This window comes from Leptopilina heterotoma, unplaced genomic scaffold (genome assembly GCF_015476425.1).
Source record: "Leptopilina heterotoma isolate Lh14 unplaced genomic scaffold, ASM1547642v1 Lhet_101, whole genome shotgun sequence".
Classification (NCBI taxonomy): Eukaryota; Metazoa; Arthropoda; class Insecta; order Hymenoptera; family Figitidae; genus Leptopilina; species Leptopilina heterotoma.
Genome location: NW_025110815.1, coordinates 682,631 through 706,658, shown reverse-complemented (window position 1 = coordinate 706,658; position 24,028 = coordinate 682,631). Strand labels below are relative to the sequence as shown.

General features: G+C 22.0%; 1 protein-coding gene across 1 annotated transcript; it reads left to right on the top strand.

Moving 5' to 3' along the window:
* Nucleotides 1-374: 374 nt before the first annotated feature.
* Nucleotides 375-2,178, top strand: LOC122499569 (forkhead box protein D1-like). Its single transcript, XM_043608012.1, has one exon. The coding sequence runs from the start codon at nucleotides 933-935 to the stop codon at nucleotides 2,076-2,078; it is 1,146 nt and encodes a 381-aa protein (XP_043463947.1). The 5' UTR covers nucleotides 375-932; the 3' UTR covers nucleotides 2,079-2,178.
* Nucleotides 2,179-24,028: the final 21,850 nt, after the last annotated feature.

Genomic DNA, 24,028 nt, shown 5'->3' with positions numbered 1-24,028 from the left:
CTCTTGGCTCAATTTCTCGTTGACAGTTTCTAAGCGGTCGCCTTTGTCGACACGACCGGAACCATTGTACACCTACATTCTCTTATCGTCTCGCGTTCAAAGCAAAGCAGCCCCCAGAGTGCTACAATTTCATCCTCTCTCCCTTATATAGAGAGAGAGAGAGAGAGAGAGATCCTTTATCTATCTTGCTATTTTCCTAGCTCTGCCACCCCTACCGTCACTCGGGATTAATCTCCCGCAAAGCCTTTCACAAGGGTGGCTGACACCCTCCCCCACATTCTCAAAAAGTGGGGAGAAAAGTCTCCGCCCCACGTTCCGCCCCCGAACGAAGGAGGCTTTCAAATCAATTCGCGAATACCCTTCCAGTCATAGAGGTACGTTTACAGTTAACTCATCATCAATAGTAATACGGATTTCCTCATTCCTGACAATTGTGTTCACTATTTTTGGAATTTCACCGTGATTTTCATTTTACTCACGAAAAAAAGTGTTTTCTTTTTTTTTTCATTTTTTACTAATGTCTCAATATTGGTGCTTGTGTTGCAAAATAACAAGATGAAATTGATTAGAAAAAAATGTCCAATTGTGAGAAATCGTAAACTTGAGATTCAAAAAGTGAACCAGAGTAACGTGCAACGTGACAATATAAAGTTTTTCCCCCCGGGGCGGTGCAAGGGGGAGAAAAAAAAAAGAATTTCTTATCACTAAGGAAACAAACTATTAACCTAAGAGAGAGAGATGATAGCGTAGAGATAACATTGACAACATTAACAGTCGTATTAGGGTCTATCGAGGGAAAATGACGAGTATTCCTTGAGCTCTTAATGAACTTTTTTTTTTTTTCTGTGAAGAAGAGGAATCTGTGATTCTGTGAAGATTCTTTAAGGAAGAAAAAAAAAAAGAAGTTTGAAAAAAAAGTGTACGGCCTCGAAATGTTAAATTCGAGTCAAGTGCAAAACCCCGGTCTACTGACACCAGTGGTGAATTCTCCGAATAATCATCGTTACGCATCAATGCTGAATATGGAGATGAACATGATGTCAAACGCATCGTGCGATGGTTGTATGGACAGTGATCGTGATTCGGACAGCAGTAGCATGATTGTCGATCCAGTGAGTCTCGATAAACAGGATTTATCACCGGAACCATCGACAAGTCCCATAACACCATCAACAGTCTCTGCTTCATCAAGAAATCGTAATAATAAAAATTACAAGAAAAACTATTCAATGTCAACGAATTCAAAGAATCATCATCATCATAATAATAATCAGGGTACAAATTATTCGTCAGATAAATTATCCTCATCATTGATAAAACCGCCGTATTCATATATTGCCCTGATAACAATGGCAATATTACAATCGCCACAAAAGAAATTAACACTCAGTGGTATTTGTGAATTTATCATGACCAGGTTCCCTTATTATCACGACAAATTTCCCGCCTGGCAAAATTCAATTAGGCATAATTTATCGTTGAACGATTGTTTTATAAAGATTCCAAGGGAGCCGGGAAATCCGGGCAAGGGAAATTATTGGACATTGGATCCACTTGCTGAGGATATGTTTGATAATGGGAGTTTTTTGAGGCGACGAAAACGTTATAAGAGGCCACCACCTCACTATGTTTTGCGAGATCGAGCAATAATGGCGACATTCGCTATTTGTGGTGGTGATAGGAGTTCGTGTACTGGTGGAGGTCATCCTGGTGGTATACCGTATCCTTATTTAGCGACACCATCGGGATTGCCGCTATTGGACTTTCCATCGTCGGCATTGGATGCGTTGAAGTTGAGAAATTTTTTGGAACCACCGCCACCGCTTTATAAGCCAGTGGCAATAACTGCGCCGCCATCAATTAGGCAAATTAATCCTGTACCGAGGACATCGATGCCTAGTAGTGCTAATACTGCGTCGTCTGTTGTTATTGATAAGAAGAGGAGTTTCAGTATTGATGCATTAATTGGAAAACAAGTTGGTAGCGAACAAAATGTTGTTGGTGGATTGCTTGATTTGAGTCCGTCGGAACATCGGGAAATTAGAAGTCAAGCGTCGGCATTTTCACCGTTGATTTAAAGCGGATTTTTTATACTGTAACGAATTTCTTTTGTTTTTTTTCCTTTTTGTTCTTCTTCGAGCTTTTTTTGACTTTCGATATTTATTTATTTCTCTCTTTTGTTCTTTCATTCGTTTTTCCTCTTGTTCTCGTTTTTCTTTGTTTTTTCTGGTTTTTTTTTGTCTTCTCTTTTTTTCGCTTCCTTTCGTATTTTTTCTCTATTTTTCGCCTTTTTCTCTTTTTTGGTTTTTTCCCTTTTTTCGTTTCCTTCCTCTTTTTTCTTTTTCTTCCCCTTTTTTCGTTTTCTTTCTCCGTTTTCTTTTTCCTTTTTGAAAAGGGTCGAGTGATAAACTGGATTAAAAATAATTTACAATATTGGAAAATAATGCAAAAAAAAAGGAGAAAATGGTAGATCGTTAATCTGATTTATCATTAATAATTTATACACTAACAAATTTATTTTGTTCTAACAATATTTCAGAGATTTCAGAATTCAAATTTTCTATTATTATTTATTTTATTTTTAATAATTTTATCTACTAAACTTTGGTAATTTATTTTAATTCAATTTCAATTTTGAATACAATTTTCAATACAATTTTGAAAAAATTAATTAAATAATAAATAATAATATAAAGAAGAAAGCAATCGACAGTTTTGTTCTGCTGGTAAAATAATAAATTTCAAAAATAATCTATATTAATAATCATTGAAATTACGGTAATTTACTCGTTTACTTTTTGGTTTCCTAAATTTTTAAATAATTTTTCTTTCCAATTGTTTTTCATTTTTAAATTAATGTATTGAAAACCATTGAATGAATTCTTGCAAAGAACTTTATCAAGAAAATTAAAAATAATTGAATTTCTTTGAAGAATTTTATTATTTTAGAAAATAATTGAATTATTGACAAACATTTTCTTCAAAAAATTTTTAAATAATTGAATTTTTTTCGAATAATTTTATTATTAATGAAAATAATTGAATTCTTGTAAAGGATTTTTGCAAAAAATTTAAAATGAATTGAATTCCTTCGAAGAATTTTAATATTTATGAAAATAATTGAATTCTATCGAAAAAATTTATTATTTATGAAAATAATTGAATTTTTGACAAAAATTTCATCTAAAGTTCGAAAAGAATTGAATTTCTTTGAAAAATTTAAATATTTCTGAAAATAATTGAAATCTTGTAAAGAATTATTAAAAGACATTTGAAAATAATTGAATTCTATCGAAGAAATTTTATTATTTTTGAAAATAATCGATGTTTTGCAAATATTCTATCAATAGTTCGAAAAAAATTGAATTCATTCGAAAAATTTTATTATTTCTGAGAAAATAATTTAATTATTGTAAAGATTTTTAAAAAAACATTTGAATATAATTGAATCCTATCGAAGAAATTTATTCTTTTTGAAAATAATTGATGTTTTGCAAGTATTCTATCAAAACTTCGAAAAAAATTGAATTCCTTTGAAAAATTTTATTATTTATGAAAATAATTGAATTCTTATAAAGAATTATATTAAAAAAATTTGAAAATAATTGAATTTCTATACGAAAAATTTTATTGTTTTGGGAAATAATTGAATTGTTGTGAAGAATTTTATTTAAATTTTCGAAAATTCCAATTAAATTCTTTTGAACAATTTGTTTTAATTTTTTGGCAAATAATGGAGTTTTTTTTAATAATTTTAATTGAAAATTTTGAAAGTAATTGAATTTTATGAAGAATTTCTTTCAAGTTTTTTAAATAATTGTGTTTAATTGAAACAAAACATTTGATTATTGTGACAATTTATAATTTTCATAAAGTAATTAAACTCTTCTCAGAATTTTGTTACAATTTATGAAAATAATTTAATTCATTCAAAGAATTTCATGAAAATATTGAAAATAATTGAATTCTCTCAGAAAATTTCTTTAATTTTTTGAATATAATTAATTTTGTTAATAATTGTAATTAATAATTTGACTCTTAAGTTTTAATAAAATTATTGATAGATAATTAAATTTTTCAAAAGTTTTTTGAAAAAAATGATATTTATAAATTGAATAATTTTTAATTGAAAATTTTGAAAATAATTAAATTAAAATTAAACAAAATTTTTTTTAACTTTTTAAAATAATTGTGTCTGTTAATAATTATTTATAATATTATTTATAAATTTTATTGAAATTAATTGAATTTATGAGAAGAATTTTATTATTTATAAAAATTATTGAATTGTTTAGAAGAATTTATTAAAATTTTAGAAAATAATTGAATTTTTTCGAAAAAGTTGATAGAAATTTTTTTAAAAAAATTAAATTTTATCAAGATATTTATTAAAAATTAAAATAGTTCAAGTCCTCCGAAGAAATTTATTATCCATTAAAATAATTGAATTCTTTCAAAGATCGTTATTATTTATGAAAATAATTGAATTTTTGAAAATAATAAACAATAATAAGTGGATTTAGAAAAATTTGAATTTAAAATTATTGAAAAATTGAAATTTACATTTAAAAATAAAAAATTTTGTAATTTGCGTAAGAATAATAAATTAAATATCGTGTAACATTTTCTAGTTAGATAATAAATTGTAAAATTTGTTTTGAGAACGAAATTTTGCAATAACGATAACAATAAAAATTTGTTAGTTGTATATTAAACAATTATTTTCTTCCTGTAGATTTTTCTTTTTATTTAAATTCAAAATTTTTCTTATTTCTATTCGCTTTGTTAACGAAAACATCGAAAACAGTTCACAAACTATAATAAAAAAGAATTCATTTATTTATTTCAATTAAAATAGTTAAAGAACAATATTAATGATCCTAAAGTTCTGAGCATTGAAATGAAGAACAAAATTGATTTATTTCTCCTTGAAATTAAATTTTCATTTTTTCAGAATTATATTTTCCGTCACTTTTAAGAAAATTAATTATAAAATTTCTAAATGTAAAATTTAAGTCTTTAACTTTTATTGCAAGCAGTAAATTTGGAAAATATTTGTAATAAAAAGTATTTTGTTTATTGGAAAGTTTAAACCTTGTTATAAAAATGATAAGAAATTAAACGAGTAAAAATACTATACGAAAACTTTTGTTCTAAATTAGCAAAAAAATTTTGGAAAATAAATTATTTTCGTATTAAAATAATATCGATGACAAAAATTTATTTTTCAATTAGGTAAATTGGAAAATTATTAAAAGATTAATACAATATTTCCTTCTCTTTTAATTAATTTCAGTATTTTAATTTATTTTAATTAACACACGAAGCAGAAATAATTATATAGAAATATATTTTATTTTGGTGAATGATTTCTGCAATTTTGCATTATTTTCCAATACCAAACAATTTTTATTTTTAATCCACAAAAATGGAGCCAGAAATAAAATTGCAATGATACTTTTCATATAAATTTAAATAAAATCACAAAGCAATCTACTGGTTTAATTTAATACCATAATTTCCAATATTTATCTCTGGCTCTTCTCAACTTTCGAAAAGTATTTGAAACCAAAGCATTTTCTGAAAAAGAATTAATTTCCTTTTCTTCTATTTTTCTTTGAAAAATTCTAACGCAAATAGATACCAAAAAAAAAGAAGAAATGAATTTGTTAATTTATTTTTGTTACATAGCATATATAAATATAAATATAAATATAAATAATATATATACAACATTTAAGTTGAAAATTTACAATTAAAAAATACAAAAAGTGCAATATGTCCTGAATGTTGAAACTCATAGGATCCGTCTTTAAATTGAATGTCCTTTAAAAAAAACCAAAATGTAAGATTGTACATTTTTGAACAATTGTGACTAGAACTTAACATTATTTTTTTCAAACATGTGTAATATAATGTCCAAAAAAATATTATTTTATATATAATATTCAATGACATGAAAAATATTTTCCCCTCACTTTTTTGTTTTTTATATTAATAAAATCGTGTGGGGAAAAAAAATTCTAGTAATTTTCGTTTCGAGAAAAAGAAAATATTCGATGTTTTTTTTACTTATAGCTTATAAATATGTTTTTTAACTAATTTCTTTTTATACCAAAATTTTTTTAAAATAACAGAGTGTCTAACAATCAGAGAAAAGTAATGAAATTGATTTTCGTCTTGAAAAGTCATGAAATTTCTTTAATTTCTTGGAATTATGAAAAAAACTTCTTTTATTTTATAAGTTTTGAAAAATGAAATATTTTTTATTTATTTCATATATTTTTAGCTTTTATCAGACCTCGGATCGAATTAAAGACGCAAAAATCGATTCAAAGTACGGAAAAAGTTAATTTTATTCTGATTTCCAGAAAAATTGTTTACTTTTTCACCTCGGATCGAATTTAAAACGTAAAAATCGATTCAAAGTACGAAAAAAAATGTTTTATTTTATTCTGATTTCCAGAAAATTTTTTTACTTTTCCCCTTGTTCAATTCAATTATTTTCAAAACATTTTTTTTACATTTTTATTCAAAAATACGATTATTTTCAAATAATTGTGAATAAAATTCTTTGAAATATAAAATTTATTTTCATAAAATTGCATAAAATTCAATTATTTAAAAAATTAAGAATATTTACTTGAAATATAATTTAAAAATTAATTGTTTTCAATTTACAAACTTCCGATTACTCGAAAAAGTGGCAGAAAATTTTAAGAGACTTTAGAGAAAAAGATTTGACTTAAGTTATATTCCACTCTTTGAAAAAGGGGCACAACTTGTAAATTTGTTAGACACACTGTCGTTTTTATTTAAATTTGAAAAATTAATCAGTTAATTGAATTTTTTTCTATAATAAATAGAGTTAACTGTAATATTGTTCTACAAATATACAATTTTATTGTATTTTTTCTGCAAAACCTTCAAATAACTGTATTTTTTCTAGAGTAAATAATATTAACTGTAATTTTTTCTACAAAAATTACAATTAACTGTATTTTTTTCTACAAAAATTGCAATTAACAGTATTTTCTTCTCTATAAATTGCAATTAATTGAATTTACTCCACAAAAACTGTGATTAATTCTATTTTTTCCTACAAAAACTTCAAATTGTATTTTTTTTCCAAAAATTGCAAATAATTACATTTTTTCTTTTAAAAAAATACAATCAACTGTATTTTCTTCTACAAAAACAAAAAAAATACAATTAACTGCATTTTTCGAATAAAAAGTGCAATATTAACTGTATTTTTTCCAGAATAAATACTAAATATTTTTTTCTACAAAAGTGACAATTAATTGTATTTTTTCTTATAAAAATACAATTTTCAATTCTATTTTTTTTGTTTAAAAAAAACTGTAATCAAGTTACAGTTAATTGTATTTTTATTGTAAAAAAACAATTTTAAACAAAATACGTATTTTTTTCTACAAAAACTACAGTTAACTTTAATTAATTACAGTTTTTTACAATAAAAATACAATTAACTGTAACTTAATTATAGTTTTTTAACCAGAAAAATACAATTAAAAATTTAAATTGTACTTTTTTGATCCAAAAATTTGCAATTAACTGTATTTTTTGCATTAAAGAAAAATACAATTAAGTTTATTTTTTGCTTACAAAAACTGCAATTTACCGAAATTTATTTTCTACAAAAACTACAAGCAATTGTATTATTTCTACCAAAAATAGAATTAATTGTGTATATATTTTTCTTCAATGAATAATGTTAACTATTATTTAATTAGTTATTTTACAATTAACTCTAATTTAATTACAGTTTTTCAAAAAAAAAAAAAAAAAATACAATTAACTCTAATTTAATTACAGTTTGTTTACCAAAAAAAATACAATTAACTGTAATTTAATTTCCCAAACTGATTTTAACAAAATTACTCAATTTCGAAATTTAATTTTCAAAATCATGTTTCGTTTTGCCAACTCTTCGCAAAGAATAACTTTTTAACGATTCCCTTTAATTTATTTAACATCGACATGTTTTATTAGTACAATAAGTGTATGAATAATAATTTCGTGAGTTTGTGAGAGAGAAAAAAAAGTGAAAAAAAAAATAATTGACAATGAATGTTAAATAGAAGAATGCGAAGAATTTGTAGGAAAGATTGTCTTTAAATCGATGTAAGATTGTCAGTCTATAATTTATTTATATACATATATATATATATATACTAGAAATTAATAATAGGCGCACTGTAAATACAGTTCTTGATCCAATATGTGCATAGCACTTGATATTTCATGGACTTTTTTTCATTGTGGATCGCATAAGACTTTTTTCAGTACGGTATGTGGTTCATGTGAATCCAAAGTGGACGTTTAGTGTACATATGGTGAAGTAGTACCTATTAGTTATTATATAGGATATAATATATACGTTTACGTATGCGCAACCAAAGTCGAAATAATTTTTTCTCTTTATTTCAACAAAGAATGTAAAAGGGGAGAAATATTATCTTTTTTGAAAGAAAAAAAAACAATTTTTTGTTTTGCTTCCTCAAGAGGAAGTTTTGTATTAAAATTCTGTAATTTTTCTTGATTCGTAAACAATTATTGTAGTAAATGATTTCAAATTTTTTTTAATAAACTTATTAATATTTTTAGTATTTTGATAATTAAAAAATTATAAATTCCAGACCTCGGATTTTTGTTTAAGTACTTTTTGGACTTTTTCTGACTGTATTTCCGAAAAGTGCAAATACTTTTTGCTTACTGTGACTTTTTTGACTTTTGTTTCAAATAATGCAACAAAATATCATTTTTTCGGTATAAAATGCAGCGTATTTCGATTTTTATATTATAAAAATATCTGTAATAGTTAATTTTTTTTTTTAAAAAGAGTCTTACTTCTTTTTGTAAGTAAGAGCATAAATCAGATTTTTCTTTTCTGTGTAAAAAAATAATTGTCAAATTACGAACGTGTTATTAATTTAGAACCAATTTTGAGTACTAAACCATTATTTGTTTTAATTTAATACCTAAAAAAGCCTTGAATTCAAAATTTATTTTGTTATAGTTTAACAAGTATTTTTTACACAAAGAAAATTAAAAAAGTGAAAGTTCTGTTCAAAATTTAAAAAAAGTTTAAAAAATTTAGTTTTAAATATTTTTGAATATTTATTTTTGAGTTATAGACTCGTATTTACATTTTTATGAATTTTGCCAATAACAGAGTTGCCGCAAGTCGGGAAAATCACAAAAATTCAGAAGAATTTTTATCCTAAGTAGTGGGAAAGAAATTTAATTTCTAGAAATGTTGCCCAAAATTTGTTTCTTTTGTATTTAAAAATACTGAAGACTTTAAATTTTCTTTTTTTTTGCCTACCTTCACAAATTTTTTTTAAACTCAGAAAGAATTGCAGTTTGCAATTTTTATTTTTAAAAAATTATGTTTTGTATTTAAATAAGTTCAATTCCCGAATAATTTTCTAAAAAATTATTAAAAATAATTGATTTAGAGAATAATTTTGATTTAAAATTCTGGAAAATAAATAAATATTGGAAAAGATTGTAGTAAAAAAATTTTGTTTAGAAATCATTTACTATCAAAAAGTTTCAAATTGAAATTTTTAAATATTTGAATTTTTTGTAACTTGAATAAAAAATTCTAAAGAAATTTAATTTAAATTTTTTTTGAAATTAATCAACTTTTTGAATACTGTATAATATTTTTTATAAATAATTGAATTTTTGACTGATACATAATATTCAATTCGATTTGTTTGAAAGTAATTGAATTTTTGAATATTAAATATTATTTTTAAAAATTTTTTGAATATTGAATACAAAATTCTTGAAAATAATTGAATTTTTGAATACTAAATACTATTTTTTTAAAGTAATTGAATTTTTGAATATTGAATACTAAATTCTTGAAAATAATTGAATTTTTGAATATTAAATACTAAATTCTTGAAAATAATTAAATTTTTGAATATTAAATACTATTTTTTGAAAGTAATTGAACTTTTGAATATTAAATAACATTCAATTTTATTTACTCGAAATTAATTGAATATTTGAATATTAAATACTATTTTTGTTAAAATTAATTGAACTTTTTGAATATTAAATAACATTCAATCTCAATTTGTTTAAAATTAATTAAATTTTTGAGTATTAAATAATATTCAAAAATTCTACTATAATTTCAAAAAAGTTTGAACTACAGTTTTTTAAAAAACTAAGTTCTTTAGAATTGTTAATCAAAGTAACTCAAAATTTGTATTTTCAGAAATTTTCATTTGATAAATTTAATCAAACAAAACTTTTAAATAATTGAAAATTCTTAAAATTGAATTGAAAATTTGAAAGTAATTGAATTTTAGACGAATTTCTTCTTTTTTTTTAATAATTAAATTCTTGAAGAATTTTCTCAAAAATATTAAAAATAATTGATTTAAAAAAGAATTTCAGTTAAAAATTCAATAAAATAATTGAATTTTGAAGAAGTTTTAATTGCAATTTGAAAAAAAATAAATAAATTTTAGAAAGTTTCAAATTATAATTTTTTGAATATTTCTATTTATTTAAAGAATAAATTTCTATTATGATTCGTTTTTTGAGAAAAAAAACAGAAAATAATTGGAAAATTTTATAAAAACTAAGAATTGAACTTATTAATAAGTTCAATTCTTATTAATAATTAATTAATTATTAATAATTATAAGGGAAAAAGTTAAAAAATTGTTCTTTTCAAAGTTTTCAAATTTTTCCTTAGGAAAAATCAGGGAAATAGAAAAAAAAATATTTGCTACAACTCTGAATGAAATAAAAGACTTTTTCAACTTCTTTTTGTAATTTGAATCTACTAAACTTTTTTTCAACTTTTTTCTGCTCCTTAAACTCGATCCGAGGCCTGAAATTCTGGAAAATTATTAAATGAAAAAAAATTGAACTTTTGATTTAGATAATGATAGGTTTTCTTTTATTCCTTTATAAGACACGTGTGTGACGTCAACATTTCAGATTTACAAAACATGTGATAAGAAATTCTGCAACAAAATGTATCTTGACAAGTACTAGCAATTTTAAAAATATTAGACACAAAAGATTGTAATTTTGTTTTCAAAAGACAAAATTTCATCCTTTTTTTAATTTTCTTTTCTTTTTTTCTTTTCTGATTTTCGATTGTGAATGGGACATTTTTTATTGTGATGATAAAAGCTGCGAATATCTAAAAAAAGAGAGAGAGAGAGAGAGAGAGAGAGAGAGAGAAAGAGAGAAAGTACGCAGAGAATCTAGCTTGTAAAAATAACCAAAGATTTGTTTTTCCCTTCTGAATTTTTTTTTTCTTATCGTGATGAAATATGGAAGTGATGGTTTCGTATTGTTTGATGCATATTTAATTCCACGTCTTCTATTAATAGAAGATACCAGGCATCACCGTGAATGTTTAGATATCGACCACGAAACAATGGCATAATTCTTAATACTAAAAAACTCATTCCTGTAGATTATTAGTAAATGTGTCAAAATGATAGATTTATAATATAATAAAGCACACTTCAGTATATTAATATTGATTTTTTTCCTGCGAATCCTTACCCCCAGGGGATGAATATTTCTTTTTCTGAAAAAGAAAGCAGTGGAATTTACAAAAAATATTATTTGCAGACTGGTTTTGATAACTAGAAACTCAATTTTGTGAAAATAGGTATTTTTAATTTTGTTTCCTGGAAATAAGAATGAATTGACAGAAAGTTTTTTTTTTACTGTTTTTGCTAAATAAGCACTAAAAGTATTGAATTTCCTTTTTTTTTTACAATATTAAATCGACAAAAAGTATTTTTTGAACTAAATTTTCAATTTTTTTCTGTAAAAAAATTGAATTAACAAAAAGTATTTTTTTACTGTTTTTAAATAAGCTAAATAAGCACTAAAAGTATTAATTTTTTTCTGTAAAAAATTAAATTGACTAAACGAATTTCCTAAACAAAATTTTCAATTTTTTTCCTGTTTATAAAACTTGAATTGACAAAAAGTGTTTTGTAATGAATTTTTCAAAATAAACCCTAAAAATATTTTTTTTTCTGCAAAAAAATTTAATTTTTATTTTCAGAAAATATTTTCAATTATTTTTCTATGAAACAATTGAATTGACTAAAAGAATTTTAAATTGGTTCAATTTCAATTTTTTCATAGGAAAAAAGTTGAATCGATTAAAAGTATTGTTTAGACTAAATAATAAACTCTAAAAATATCTTTTTTCTGCAAAAAAAATTTAATTGACTAAAAATGTTTTGTAAAATAAATTTTCAATTTTTATTTTTGTTAACAAATTTAATTAGCAAAAAGTATTTTGTAAATTTGGTTTTTCTAATAAGAGACTAAAAATTACAATTTTCAGAAAATATTTTCAACTATTTTCCTATGAAACAATTGAATTGACTAAAAGAATTTTAAATTGGTTCAATTTCAATTTTTTTATAGGAAAAAAATTGAACCGACTAAAAGTATTTTTTTAAACTAAATTTTGCTAACTAGAGATTAAAAATCTTAGTTTTATGGAAACATTTTCAATTTTTTCCCTATAAAAAAACTGAATTGACTAAAAGAATTTTGTAAAATAAATTTTCAATTTTTTATTTGTAAAAAAATTTAATTGACAACAAGTATTTTGTAAAGAAATTTAATTTAAAAAAAACTAATTTGCAAAATTTTTTTGCTAACTGGAGACTAAAAATCTCAAGTTTTGGAAAAAAATTGAATTGACAAAATTGTTTTGTACAGGTTTTGCAAAATATTCATTAAAAAATATTAATTTTTTTCATGAAAAAAAATTGAATCGACTAAAAGGATTTGTTATAAAAAAAATTTCAATTTTTTCCTGTAAAAAATTGAGTTGAATTTTATTGAAATTATTAAAAACAAACTTCTTAAATTTAACGAATCTATTAAATTTGATTGACTGTAATTAATATCTTTACCGAATTTAATAAATTCGATAAATAAATTCGAATTTAAATACAATAATAAGTCTCATAAAATTATAAACATTAAAAAAATTAACATTTACATTTTCTTACATAAACGAATAGTTTTATTTCGCGTCTAATTGCAAAGCGCTGATAAGGTTGACACTTGCAGCCAAACTACAAGCAATATTGATAAAAGATAAAACAATTTGATTAAACGAATACATCCTGACATTTGTTGATTAACTTTTACAATGTTTTTCCCCTGACGGAATAATGAAACTTGAATTTCCACTTGTTTACCATCAAGTTTCCTTTTCTTTTCTTTTTTTTTTCTTTTTTTAATTAAAAAAGAAAAAAAAATGTTGTGATCTCGCATGCGAGAAAAATTAAGACCAGTTAAGCACTATAGTGAAGATTCGAGGGCAGATAGAAAATGTTAAGGGTTTGGAGAGCAGCTGTTATCTTCGTCACGATCGAGGAATGCAATATTCTCACCCTAAACGACAAGAGTTGCCTTCACATTGTCGTTTAGAATCCAGAGAGGGGATTAAAATGCAATGGAAATCCACTCATAGCATTTAGTCTCTCCTCGCATTATTTCGATACGCCAATTGAAATAAACAAGTTACCACTTTAAATCGGCCATGAATAAATAATCGCATTCTCTGTAGTCTTTTTCTTTTTTTTCGTTTCATATATAAAGAGAAAGAGAGAAATACTTATTAAAAGTGAAGAATTATGTATATTCAATAGGGAGGAAAATTTTTAATTAAAATTATTTAAACTTTTTAAATTTTAGTCGAAGGCCTTGAACTCACGCTGATATTTATACTTTTTTACATTTTTTGTGCAAACATTTATTTTATTTAAATGTTTTGAATTTGAAAATTAATGTACTTATTGAAAATAAATTCTTCTAAAGAGTTTTATCAGAATTTTGGAAAATAATTGACTTCTTACGCAAAATTTGTTATTTCTTTGAATTTTTTTTAAGTAATTGATTTTGTTTTAATATTTTGAATTGCAAATTTCGAAAGTTACGAAAAATTAAATTTTACGAAGAAATTCTCTCAAGTTTTTTTTAAAATAATCGTGTTTGTTAATAAATTTAGATTAAAAATTTAATTATTGAATTTTATTAAAATTATTGGAAAATAATTGAATTCTTTCGAAGAATTTTGTTATTTATTAAAATAATTGAATTCTTTTGAGAATTTTACGAAGAAATTCTCTCAGATTTTGTTTAAATAATCGTGTTTGTTAATAATTTAGATTAAAAAGTGAATTATTAAATTTTATTGAAATATTTATAAATTAATTGAATTCTTTCGAGAAATTTAATTGAAAATAATAAAAATTTTTTTTTTTATTTTATTTAAAATTTTGAAAATAATTGAATAAATTATTTGATAAACAGATTTACTTTAAAATCTGAAAAATAATTGAATTTTATAAGAGTTATGTTTACAATTTTTATAAATAATTGAATTTCAAATTGAAAATTTAGAAAATTTGAATTTTTAAATAATCGACATTAACGTTGGAGAGAAAATAGAAATAATTGAATTCAATAAGTTTTATTCGAATAATAGTTTATAAAATAAATTAATAAACTTCGGTATTTGAGGCAAATACCAATTGACTGAGTATTTTTTTTCTTATATGAGACAATAAAGTTTTCATTTACTTTGATAATATGTATTTATTAGATTGAAACGGAAGTTCTGTCGTCTTTCAAAAGGCAACAGAAGATGTGTTCTCAAAGAAGAGGAATTTCCTTTCATCTGCAATTGAAATGAGAAAAGTTCCTGTAAAGTTAGATACAAAATGTGCTTAATTAATCTAAACACAAGGATTTAAAAGAAGAAAAAAGACAAATGATTATTAATTAATAACAAAAATTTCAAACATTAACTTATTTAATCAAATTATAAATGAAACGTTAAATAATTGTGAGTTAGAAAGAATTTGCAATTTTTTGTACTAGCAAGAAATTTAATTATTTTGCAAAATTTGGGTAATTTTTTTTTTAAATTCAATCATTTCAGGTTGAGAAGGAATTCAATTATTTTCAATACAATTTTAATAAAATTTCTCTAAAGAATACAATTATCTTTAACAATTTTAATTAAATTCGATTATTTTCAACAATTTTAATAGCAATTCAATTTTAACAATTTTGATAAAATTCTATTAAGAAATTATTATTTTTAAACGTTTTAATATAATTTTTCGATTAAATTAATAATAATTAATTAATTAATTATAATTAATTAATTAATTTATTTATTTATTTATTTATTTATTTATTTATTTATTATATTATTTAAAAAATTCTTAATAACATTCTTTCAAAAAATTTTATTATTTTCAAAAATTTCTCAGCAGTAATTCAATCATTTTTATAAATAATAAATTTCTTCGATAGAATTCAATTAATTTCAAATTTTTTTTAAAAAATACTTTACAAGAATTCAATTATTTTCATAAATATTGAAATTATTCGACAGAATTCAGTTATTTTCAAATATTTTTAGAAAATTCTTTACAAGAATTCAATTATTTTCATAAATATTGAAATTGTTTTTTTTTTTTTTTTTAAATTTTTGGCAAAACTTCAATTATTTTCATAAGTAATAAATTTCTTTGAAGAAATACAATTATTTTTAATTATTTTAAGAAAATTATTTACAAAAAATAAATTACTTTCATAAATATAAAAATTCTTTGAAAAAATTCTTTTTTTTCTTCATTTTTGAATAAAATTCTTCTCGAGAATTCAATTATTTTCAAATATTTTTAGTTAATTGTTTACAAGAATTCAATTATTTTCATAAATATTAAAATACTTGGAAGGAATTCAATTTTTTTAAAAAATTTTTTAAATAAAATTCTTCGCAAGAATTCAATTATTTTCATAAATAATAAATTTTTTCGAAGAAATTAAATTTTTTTCAAATATTTTTAAAAAATTCTTTACAAGAATTCAATTTTCTAAAAATTTTTTTTATATGAATCCTTCGTAAGAATTAAATTATTTCCATAATTAATAATCAAATTCTTGGAAGGAATTCTATTATTCTCAAATTTTTTCATAACATTCTTTGCAAAAATTTAATATTTTTCATGACATTAATTTTAAAATTGAAAATATTTAAAAAGAAAAATTATTTAAAAAATTAAGAAAGAAAAAAGCAAACAACTAATTTAAATTCATTCAAACTGCGAACAGATTACCGAAATACGATTATTAATATAAGAGTGAAGAGATGCTGATGCGATCCAAGTTTTAATTTATCGAAATTTTCCATCGATTTAAAAATTGAAATTTTAATAAATTTTCAGAAAAATTGATAATAGGAACCTTTAGAAAGACAGTAAAAGGGTAAAATTGGCAACATTCGTGAAACAAGTTTCCTTCGTCATCAATATATATATATAAATGAGGTTAGACAAAAGTTGATAATAGCGTTTATCAGGCATAAATTGGCATGAAATTAACCGCAAGTGAGAAACTATTTTGGCTCTATATAGTTGTGATGGAAAATTAGGCACTATTCCAAACACAATGGATCTCTGACTAGAATGATCCTATCCGAGTAAGTACGAGATCGTTAAGCGTGAATGTCGTCGACGTCGTTGTCGTTGTCGTCGTCATCTTCTCTCGTCGTATTTCGTGCGTATACACACACCCCTTTAATCGGTCCTCGAGTGTGTGTGCATTTGGAATGTAATATATCCCGGCGGGCACGTGAACGTCACGTGCCGGTAAGTGTTTGTTTCGGTTTGTATTGTCACCACGGATATGAGCCTCCCGGGTATTTTGTAGGATGTACACACCCGTAAAGCTTCAGTGTCTCAATCCTCCTTCATTATATATCCCTTTCCAGAGGTAAATAATGTCCCAGCATGTAAACTATGGCAAATCTTCAATCATGAGAACTAAGGTGAACGTGTACTATTTAAACCTCATTAAATTCTCCTTTTCATTTAATGTTTATTAAATACTTTTTCATTTTTAGGCTCACAATCAATTTCACTATAATTAATTATTATTTTCATTATTTTCTGAAAAATAAGTAACAATAAAATACAAATTTGTTAACAACAAATAAAATTTAAATATAGTTATCAAAATTTAAAACATTTGACACATTAATTAATTACTAGCAAAAACTGACGCGCGCGAGCGCGCGTGCATTTTTTTTTCAACGTTTTATTTTAAATAATTAAAACTTTATTTTTTCAGCGAATTTGAACCATTATGATGTCACAATTTTTTAGCAAATGCTGTGAACAAATTGTGACGTCATTATGGTTCAAATGCCATTAAAGAAATTATTTCATCTTCTATTAATTAATATATTTTTGCATTTTCTTTTTTTATATAAATAAATTAAAATTTTTATTTATTAATTGAAAATATCTGTTCGCAGTTTATATTTTTTTTTTGTTTAATATTTTAATAATTTTATGTTTTAATATATATATAAATATATTTTTTCTATTAAAATAGCAATTCTTTAAAATGATTATTATTATTTTTAAGGGTATTTTAATTATTATTATGACGTTATAATGTTTTAAATAAATTTAAAAAATGGAAATGCTGGAAAGAATGAAAAATACATTTTTTTTAGAAATATAAAATTATTCAATTAACATCTTCTATCTTTATATCTTCTCTCTATATTAATATCTTCTTCTTCTATCTTCTTTGATTTAGTTGTAATTTACTTTTTTGTTTCCTATCTTCTTTAATAATTTTATGTTTCAATATTTTTAATTTTAGAGGCATTTCACGTCAGAAATATCACGATTTGCAAAGGGTATGCCGATTTTCGCAAAACTTCGTGGGATTATAGTTCTATATAAGAGACTTCTTTCCCCTAAATTTTTTCAAAAAAAATTCAAAATTGTTGAAGATACGCCATTTTGAATTTTAATATTAATTTTATAAAATTTTGAATATCTCGGAATATTGTTTATGGATTTTTATGAAATTTACACATTTTTCAGGTAAAAGTATGTACTTTAAAATGCAAATAAAGTTAATAAAAAAAAATTAATTTTTAAATAAAAAAATTAAAAAAAATTTTTTTAAACAATTTTTTGTTTATTTACTCCTCTCTGAGAAAAATGTTATTAACATATTTGGATTCCTTATGAATTCACCTTTAATTTCATAAAAAAAAATTGATGGAGACTCAACTGGTTCCGGAGATATTGAATTTTTTGTAAAAAAAAGCGTCGCCGCGCCATAGCACCATACTGCACAAGTCGCGTAGTACGTTACCGCAGTCGTGCATTGCTGCTGTAACTATGACTATTTTTTTACAAAAAATTCAATATCTCTGGAACCAGTTGAGTCTCCATCAATTTTTTTTTATGAAATTAAAGGTGAATTCATAAGGAATCCAAATATGTTAATAACATTTTTCTCAGAGAGGAGTAAATAAACAAAAAATTGTTTTAAAAAATTTTTTTTAATTTTTTATTTAAAAATTAATTTTTTTTTTATTAACTTTATTTGCATTTTAAAGTACATACTTTTACCTGAAAAATGTGTAAATTTCATAAAAATCCATAAACAATATTCCGAGATATTCAAAATTTTATAAAATTAATATTAAAATTCAAAATGGCGTATCTTCAACAATTTTGAATTTTTTTTGAAAAAATTTGGGGGAAAGAAGTCTCTTATATAGAACTATAATCCCACAAACTTTTGCGAAAATCGGCATACCCTTTGCAAATCGTGATATTTCTGACGTGAAATGCCTCTTTAATTAAAATTAATATATTGAATTTCATTTAAATTCTTGCAAAAAATTTGAGAATCATTGAATTTCTTTAAAAAATGTCATTATTTATGAAAATAATTCAATTTTCGCTAAAAATCATTAAATCAATTTTGGAAACCCTAATTAAATTTTTCTGAAGAATTATTTTTTATTTTTTGTTTAATAATTGTGTTTCTTTAATAATTTTAATTGGATATTTTTAAAGTAATTTAAATTTATGAACAATTTTTTTCAAGTTTTTAAAACTAATTTTTAAATTTGTAAATTTAGTTGAAACATCTATTGTTTACATTTATCCCTTGTTTACAATTACCCCAAATGGCCCTAATTGTAAATTGATTGTTTTGTTGATTTTTGAATTTTATTTCGGAATAATTCAATTTTTTATTATGTATTTTTCATGATTTGAAGACTTTATATAGTCTTTAAAAGACTTGATAGTATTTAAATAGTTGAAATGAAAGGCGGTGCCTAAAGTATTTTTTTTAAGTTCATTATTTTTTTTTCTTTTTAGAAAATCTATTTTCTATAATATTGTGTTAAAAAAAACGTTAACATTTTATATTTTATTTGAACAGAAGATAACGATAAGTTTAATTCTTGCAAAAGAAAGCACTTATAAGTTAATTCTACACACAAACACACACAGAAATACGTTTATTTTTTACGTAAGTGCCAATAAATTAATTTCAATTTTTTATTTAAAATGAAATAATTTAATTTTGAATTAATTGTATTTTTGATATTTGAATAATTAATTATTATTTTGAACAATTACATTTTTCAATGATTTCAAAATAATTAAATTTTTATTAAAAACAGAATAATTTATTTTTGAATTAATTAAAATTGTTTGATTTATTTTTGAATAATTAATAATTGACTTTTGAATTATTTAAAATTCAAATATTGTAAAAAATTAATAAAATATTTAAAAAAACAATTTATTTTTAACATAATAAAAAAAGTAATTTATTAAAATACTAAATTCAAATAGATTTTGAATTGCAATTATTTTTAAAAATAAATAAATTTTTTGTGTAAAATCATTTTTTTAAAATTAATTAAAATTTGAAACAATTGAATTTTTTTTTTTCATTTTTGAAAAATTAATTATTTCGAACAATTTTTTAAACATAAAAGAACCAGGAACTATTATCACTCATAATAGCAATCAAAAAAAGCACACACTAAAGGGATCGCTCTTCCCAAAAAATTTAGACTCTAGATCCTGCACTGTATAAGTTAATAATTGAAGATTAATTAAATTTTTGAAAAATTAAATATTAAAAAATTAATTATTTTGAATAATTAATATTATTGAATAGTAATTTACGAAAACGACCAATGTAATAAAATTTAGAACGATATTTTTTATTGATTCAGGAAAATTGAATTTTTTAATTAAAATTAATAATCGTTGAAAATTGAAAATAATACAACTTTTATTGACAATTCGATATTTCAGTTTTTTTAGATTTTAAAAATGCATAAAATTTTCAATAATAATAATAAATCAAAATACAATAAATATTATCAATTATAATTATAAATAAAAAAAAAAAAATAATAATAATAATAATAAGATATACGAATAAAATTTGTTTTTAAGTTATTTCGAGATTTTTATTTAACAAAATAAAATGAAATAATATAAATGATTTAATTAAGAAGAAAATTTTAATTAATAATTAGAATTTACCAATCTACAGTTTTTTTTCCACTGAAAACGGTAACCTCTCGCCTGATACCAGATATTTTTCCACGATTTTTCAAACACAATAATTCTTGTCACAATTTAACGTTTTTTAAAAACACCCGCACTACCGCATAACATAACATCGGAAATGTCAAAACATCACGAAAAATATAAACAAACAAAAAAATCATGATAATAATTCGCAAATGATAACTAACAACTAACTTCATACTGCGAACGGACAGAATGAAAAACCACAGACTTTAATAAAGTTAATTAATAATTAGAATTTACCAATCTACAGTTTTTTTTCCACTGAAAACGGTAACCTCTCGCCTGATACCAGATATTTTTCCACGATTTTTCAAACACAATAATTCTTGTCACAATTTAACGTTTTTTAAAAACACCCGCACTACCGCATAACATAACATCGGAAATGTCAAAACATCACGAAAAATATAAACAAACAAAAAAATCATGATAATAATTCGCAAATGATAACTAACAACTAACTTCATACTGCGAACGGACAGAATGAAAAACCACAGACTTTAATAAAGTTAATTCTTTAGATACATACAATAAATTGAATTTTTGATTAGTTAAAATGAAAATTAATTAGAATGAAATTTAAATTTCGATCGATTTTAATTTTAATCCGTAGAAAGATGTTAAGTGAGATTAAGATTTAAATAATCTATGTATTAATAATTGTTATTAATAATATTATTTACGATTAATAATAATCGTTGAATTCCGGAAATCTGTTTGCAGTATTTTTTTAATCTTAATTTTTTTTTTTTAATAATTTTATCAAAAAATTTGAAAATAATTCAATTCCTTCAAAGAATTTTAACAAAATTTTTGAAAATAATTTAATGTTTTCAAAGAATTTTATTAGAAATTTTGAAAATAATTTATTTCAAATGAAAAATTTTATTAAATCGCTAAAAAAATGAATTTTTCTTCAGAATTTTATCTAAACTGTTAAAAATAATTGAATTTAAATAATATTTTTAAAAATAATTGTATTCTTTCGAGAAATTTTATCAAAATTGTATTGAAAATCATTGAATTGCTTGAAAGAATTTTATTGAATAAAAATTAAATTCCTTTTAAAAAATTTTCTTATTTATGAAATTAATTGAATTCAGACAAAAAATTTTCTTATTTATGAAAATAATTGAATTCTTGCGTAGAATTCTACAAAAAAAATGTTTAAAAAATTGAATTCCTACGAAGAATTTGAATATTTATGAAAATAATTCAATTCTTGCGAAGATTTTTATCCAAAAATTAAAAAAAAATAGAATTACTTCAAAGAATTATTATATTTATGAAAGTAATTGAATACTTGTAAATAATTTTCAAAAAATAATTTAAAATAATTGAATTCTTGCGAAGAATTTTATTTAAAATTTTAAAAAAAATTGAATTCCTTCCAAGTATTTTAATATTTATGAAAATAATTGAATTCTTGTTAAAAATTTTCTAAAAATATTTGGAAAAAATTGAATTCCATCGAAGAAATTTATTATTTATGAAAATAATTGAATTCTTGCAAAGAATGTTATGAAAAAATTTTTTTAAAATTGAGTTCTTGTAAAGAATTTTCTAAAAACATTTGAAAATAATTGAATTTTTTCGAAGAAATTTATTATTTATGAAAATTATTGAATTCTCGCGAAGAATTTTATTAAAATTTTCAAAAATTGTAATTAAATTCTTTTGAAGAATTTCTTTGAATTTTTTTTTTAAATAATAGTGTTTCTTTTATAATTTTAATCGAAAGTATACTTGGATTTTATGAATAGTTTCTTTAAAGTTTTTAAATAATCGTGTTTCTTAATAATTGAAATTAAACATTTAATTATTGAATTTCATTAAAATTTTTAGAAAATAATTAAATACTTCTCAGAATTTTATTACAATTTTCTAAAATAATTTAATTCATTTAAAAAATTTTATTAAAATATAGAAAATTATTGAATTTCCCAGACAAATTTTATTATTTATAAAAAGTAATTTAATTCTTGCGATGAATTTTACTACTTATAAAAAAATTGAATGGTTTATTTGCATTACATGAAATATTTTTGAATTAAAATTTAAATCTATCAAAATTATAAAAATTCATTTTAATTCTAATTAATCTTTTACAACAATTAATCAAAAATTCAAGTTATCAAATATTTAAATATTGACAATTTATTTCTGTTCAATTTCAAAATATTCCAAATAAAAGTTTTCGACAATGTTTATTATTTTAATTGAAGAATTAATAAAATCAGTTATTATTAGTTATTTTTAACTGATTCAAATTTGCTAGTTATAAATAATTAATTTCTATCTAAAAAAAACATCAGTTTTTTCTCCATTTTTTTCATTGTAAGAAATATAAAAAAAAAATAGTACAAAAAAAATAGAGACAAATTAAACAAATTCTTAAATTTTACGAAAAAGAAAAATATTTGTAGGATAAAAGAATAAAATACGAAGAAAAGAAAATTGTTCTTTTTATCAATTTTGAAATGTGAATTAATAATTGTTGTAATAGTTGGTTATCTGCAATATGTATTGTAGAATTGATAGCATAAGAAAACGTTTTATTGATAAATGATAATTTTTCGCATATACATAGTGTGCGATTGATAAGGGAAAAAAATATAATCAAGAGCTCTTGAGTATAAATGTGCTTGTCAAGTTTTTCATTTAAGAATATCATACTTAGTATAATAATGATTTGTTATCATATTTTTATCACTATAAATTTATAGACAATCCGAGGGGATTTCGCAAGTTCATCATTGCAATTTCTTATCATTTTGTTGCGCATATCTTGCATATGGATTATAAAGTATGCGCGTATACCTTCGCTCAGTCAATGTCAAGGCTTAATAATAAAGTCAACAATAATGAATTTCTGCAATCAACAAGGTTGTAGGAAAACAAAAAAAAATATATTTTATGAGTTTTGAAAATTTGCCCGAAGGCCTGATGACAGTAAATTTACAAATTTTAATTTTAATTTTATAATTTTAATTATTACTTTATTTTAATTACTATCATTGCTATCGTTTACAATTTTTATTACAATTATTTTTAATTTTAAATTTTTTTATATTACAGACAAAATGAAAAGCATTTTATAAGCTTTTTTTTTGCCTTTATTTTTCAAAAATAAGTCAAGAAAATACTTCTTAGAAATTTTTGTAATAGAAATAGTTTACATTTTCTGCGAATAGTATTTACAGTTTCGTAAAAGAGAGAGGAAGTTTATTGTAAGAAAAATGCTTTTTCTTTTGAAATGAAGAGAAATTGAGAGACAAAATTTTAAAACTCAATACAATCAACTTTTCGTATAAAATTCAGTGAGAATTTTTCACATTTTTTATATAATATTACAAATACTTATTTTCTATTTGTTTTCTCATCATATTTTATCAGAGATTTCATATAAATGTAAAAAAAATTAAAAACTTTAAAAATATTATATTTTTATTTTATCAATCATTTTTAACTATACCTTTAATTATAATTTTCAAAATTAAAATCATAATACAGAAATAATTGCA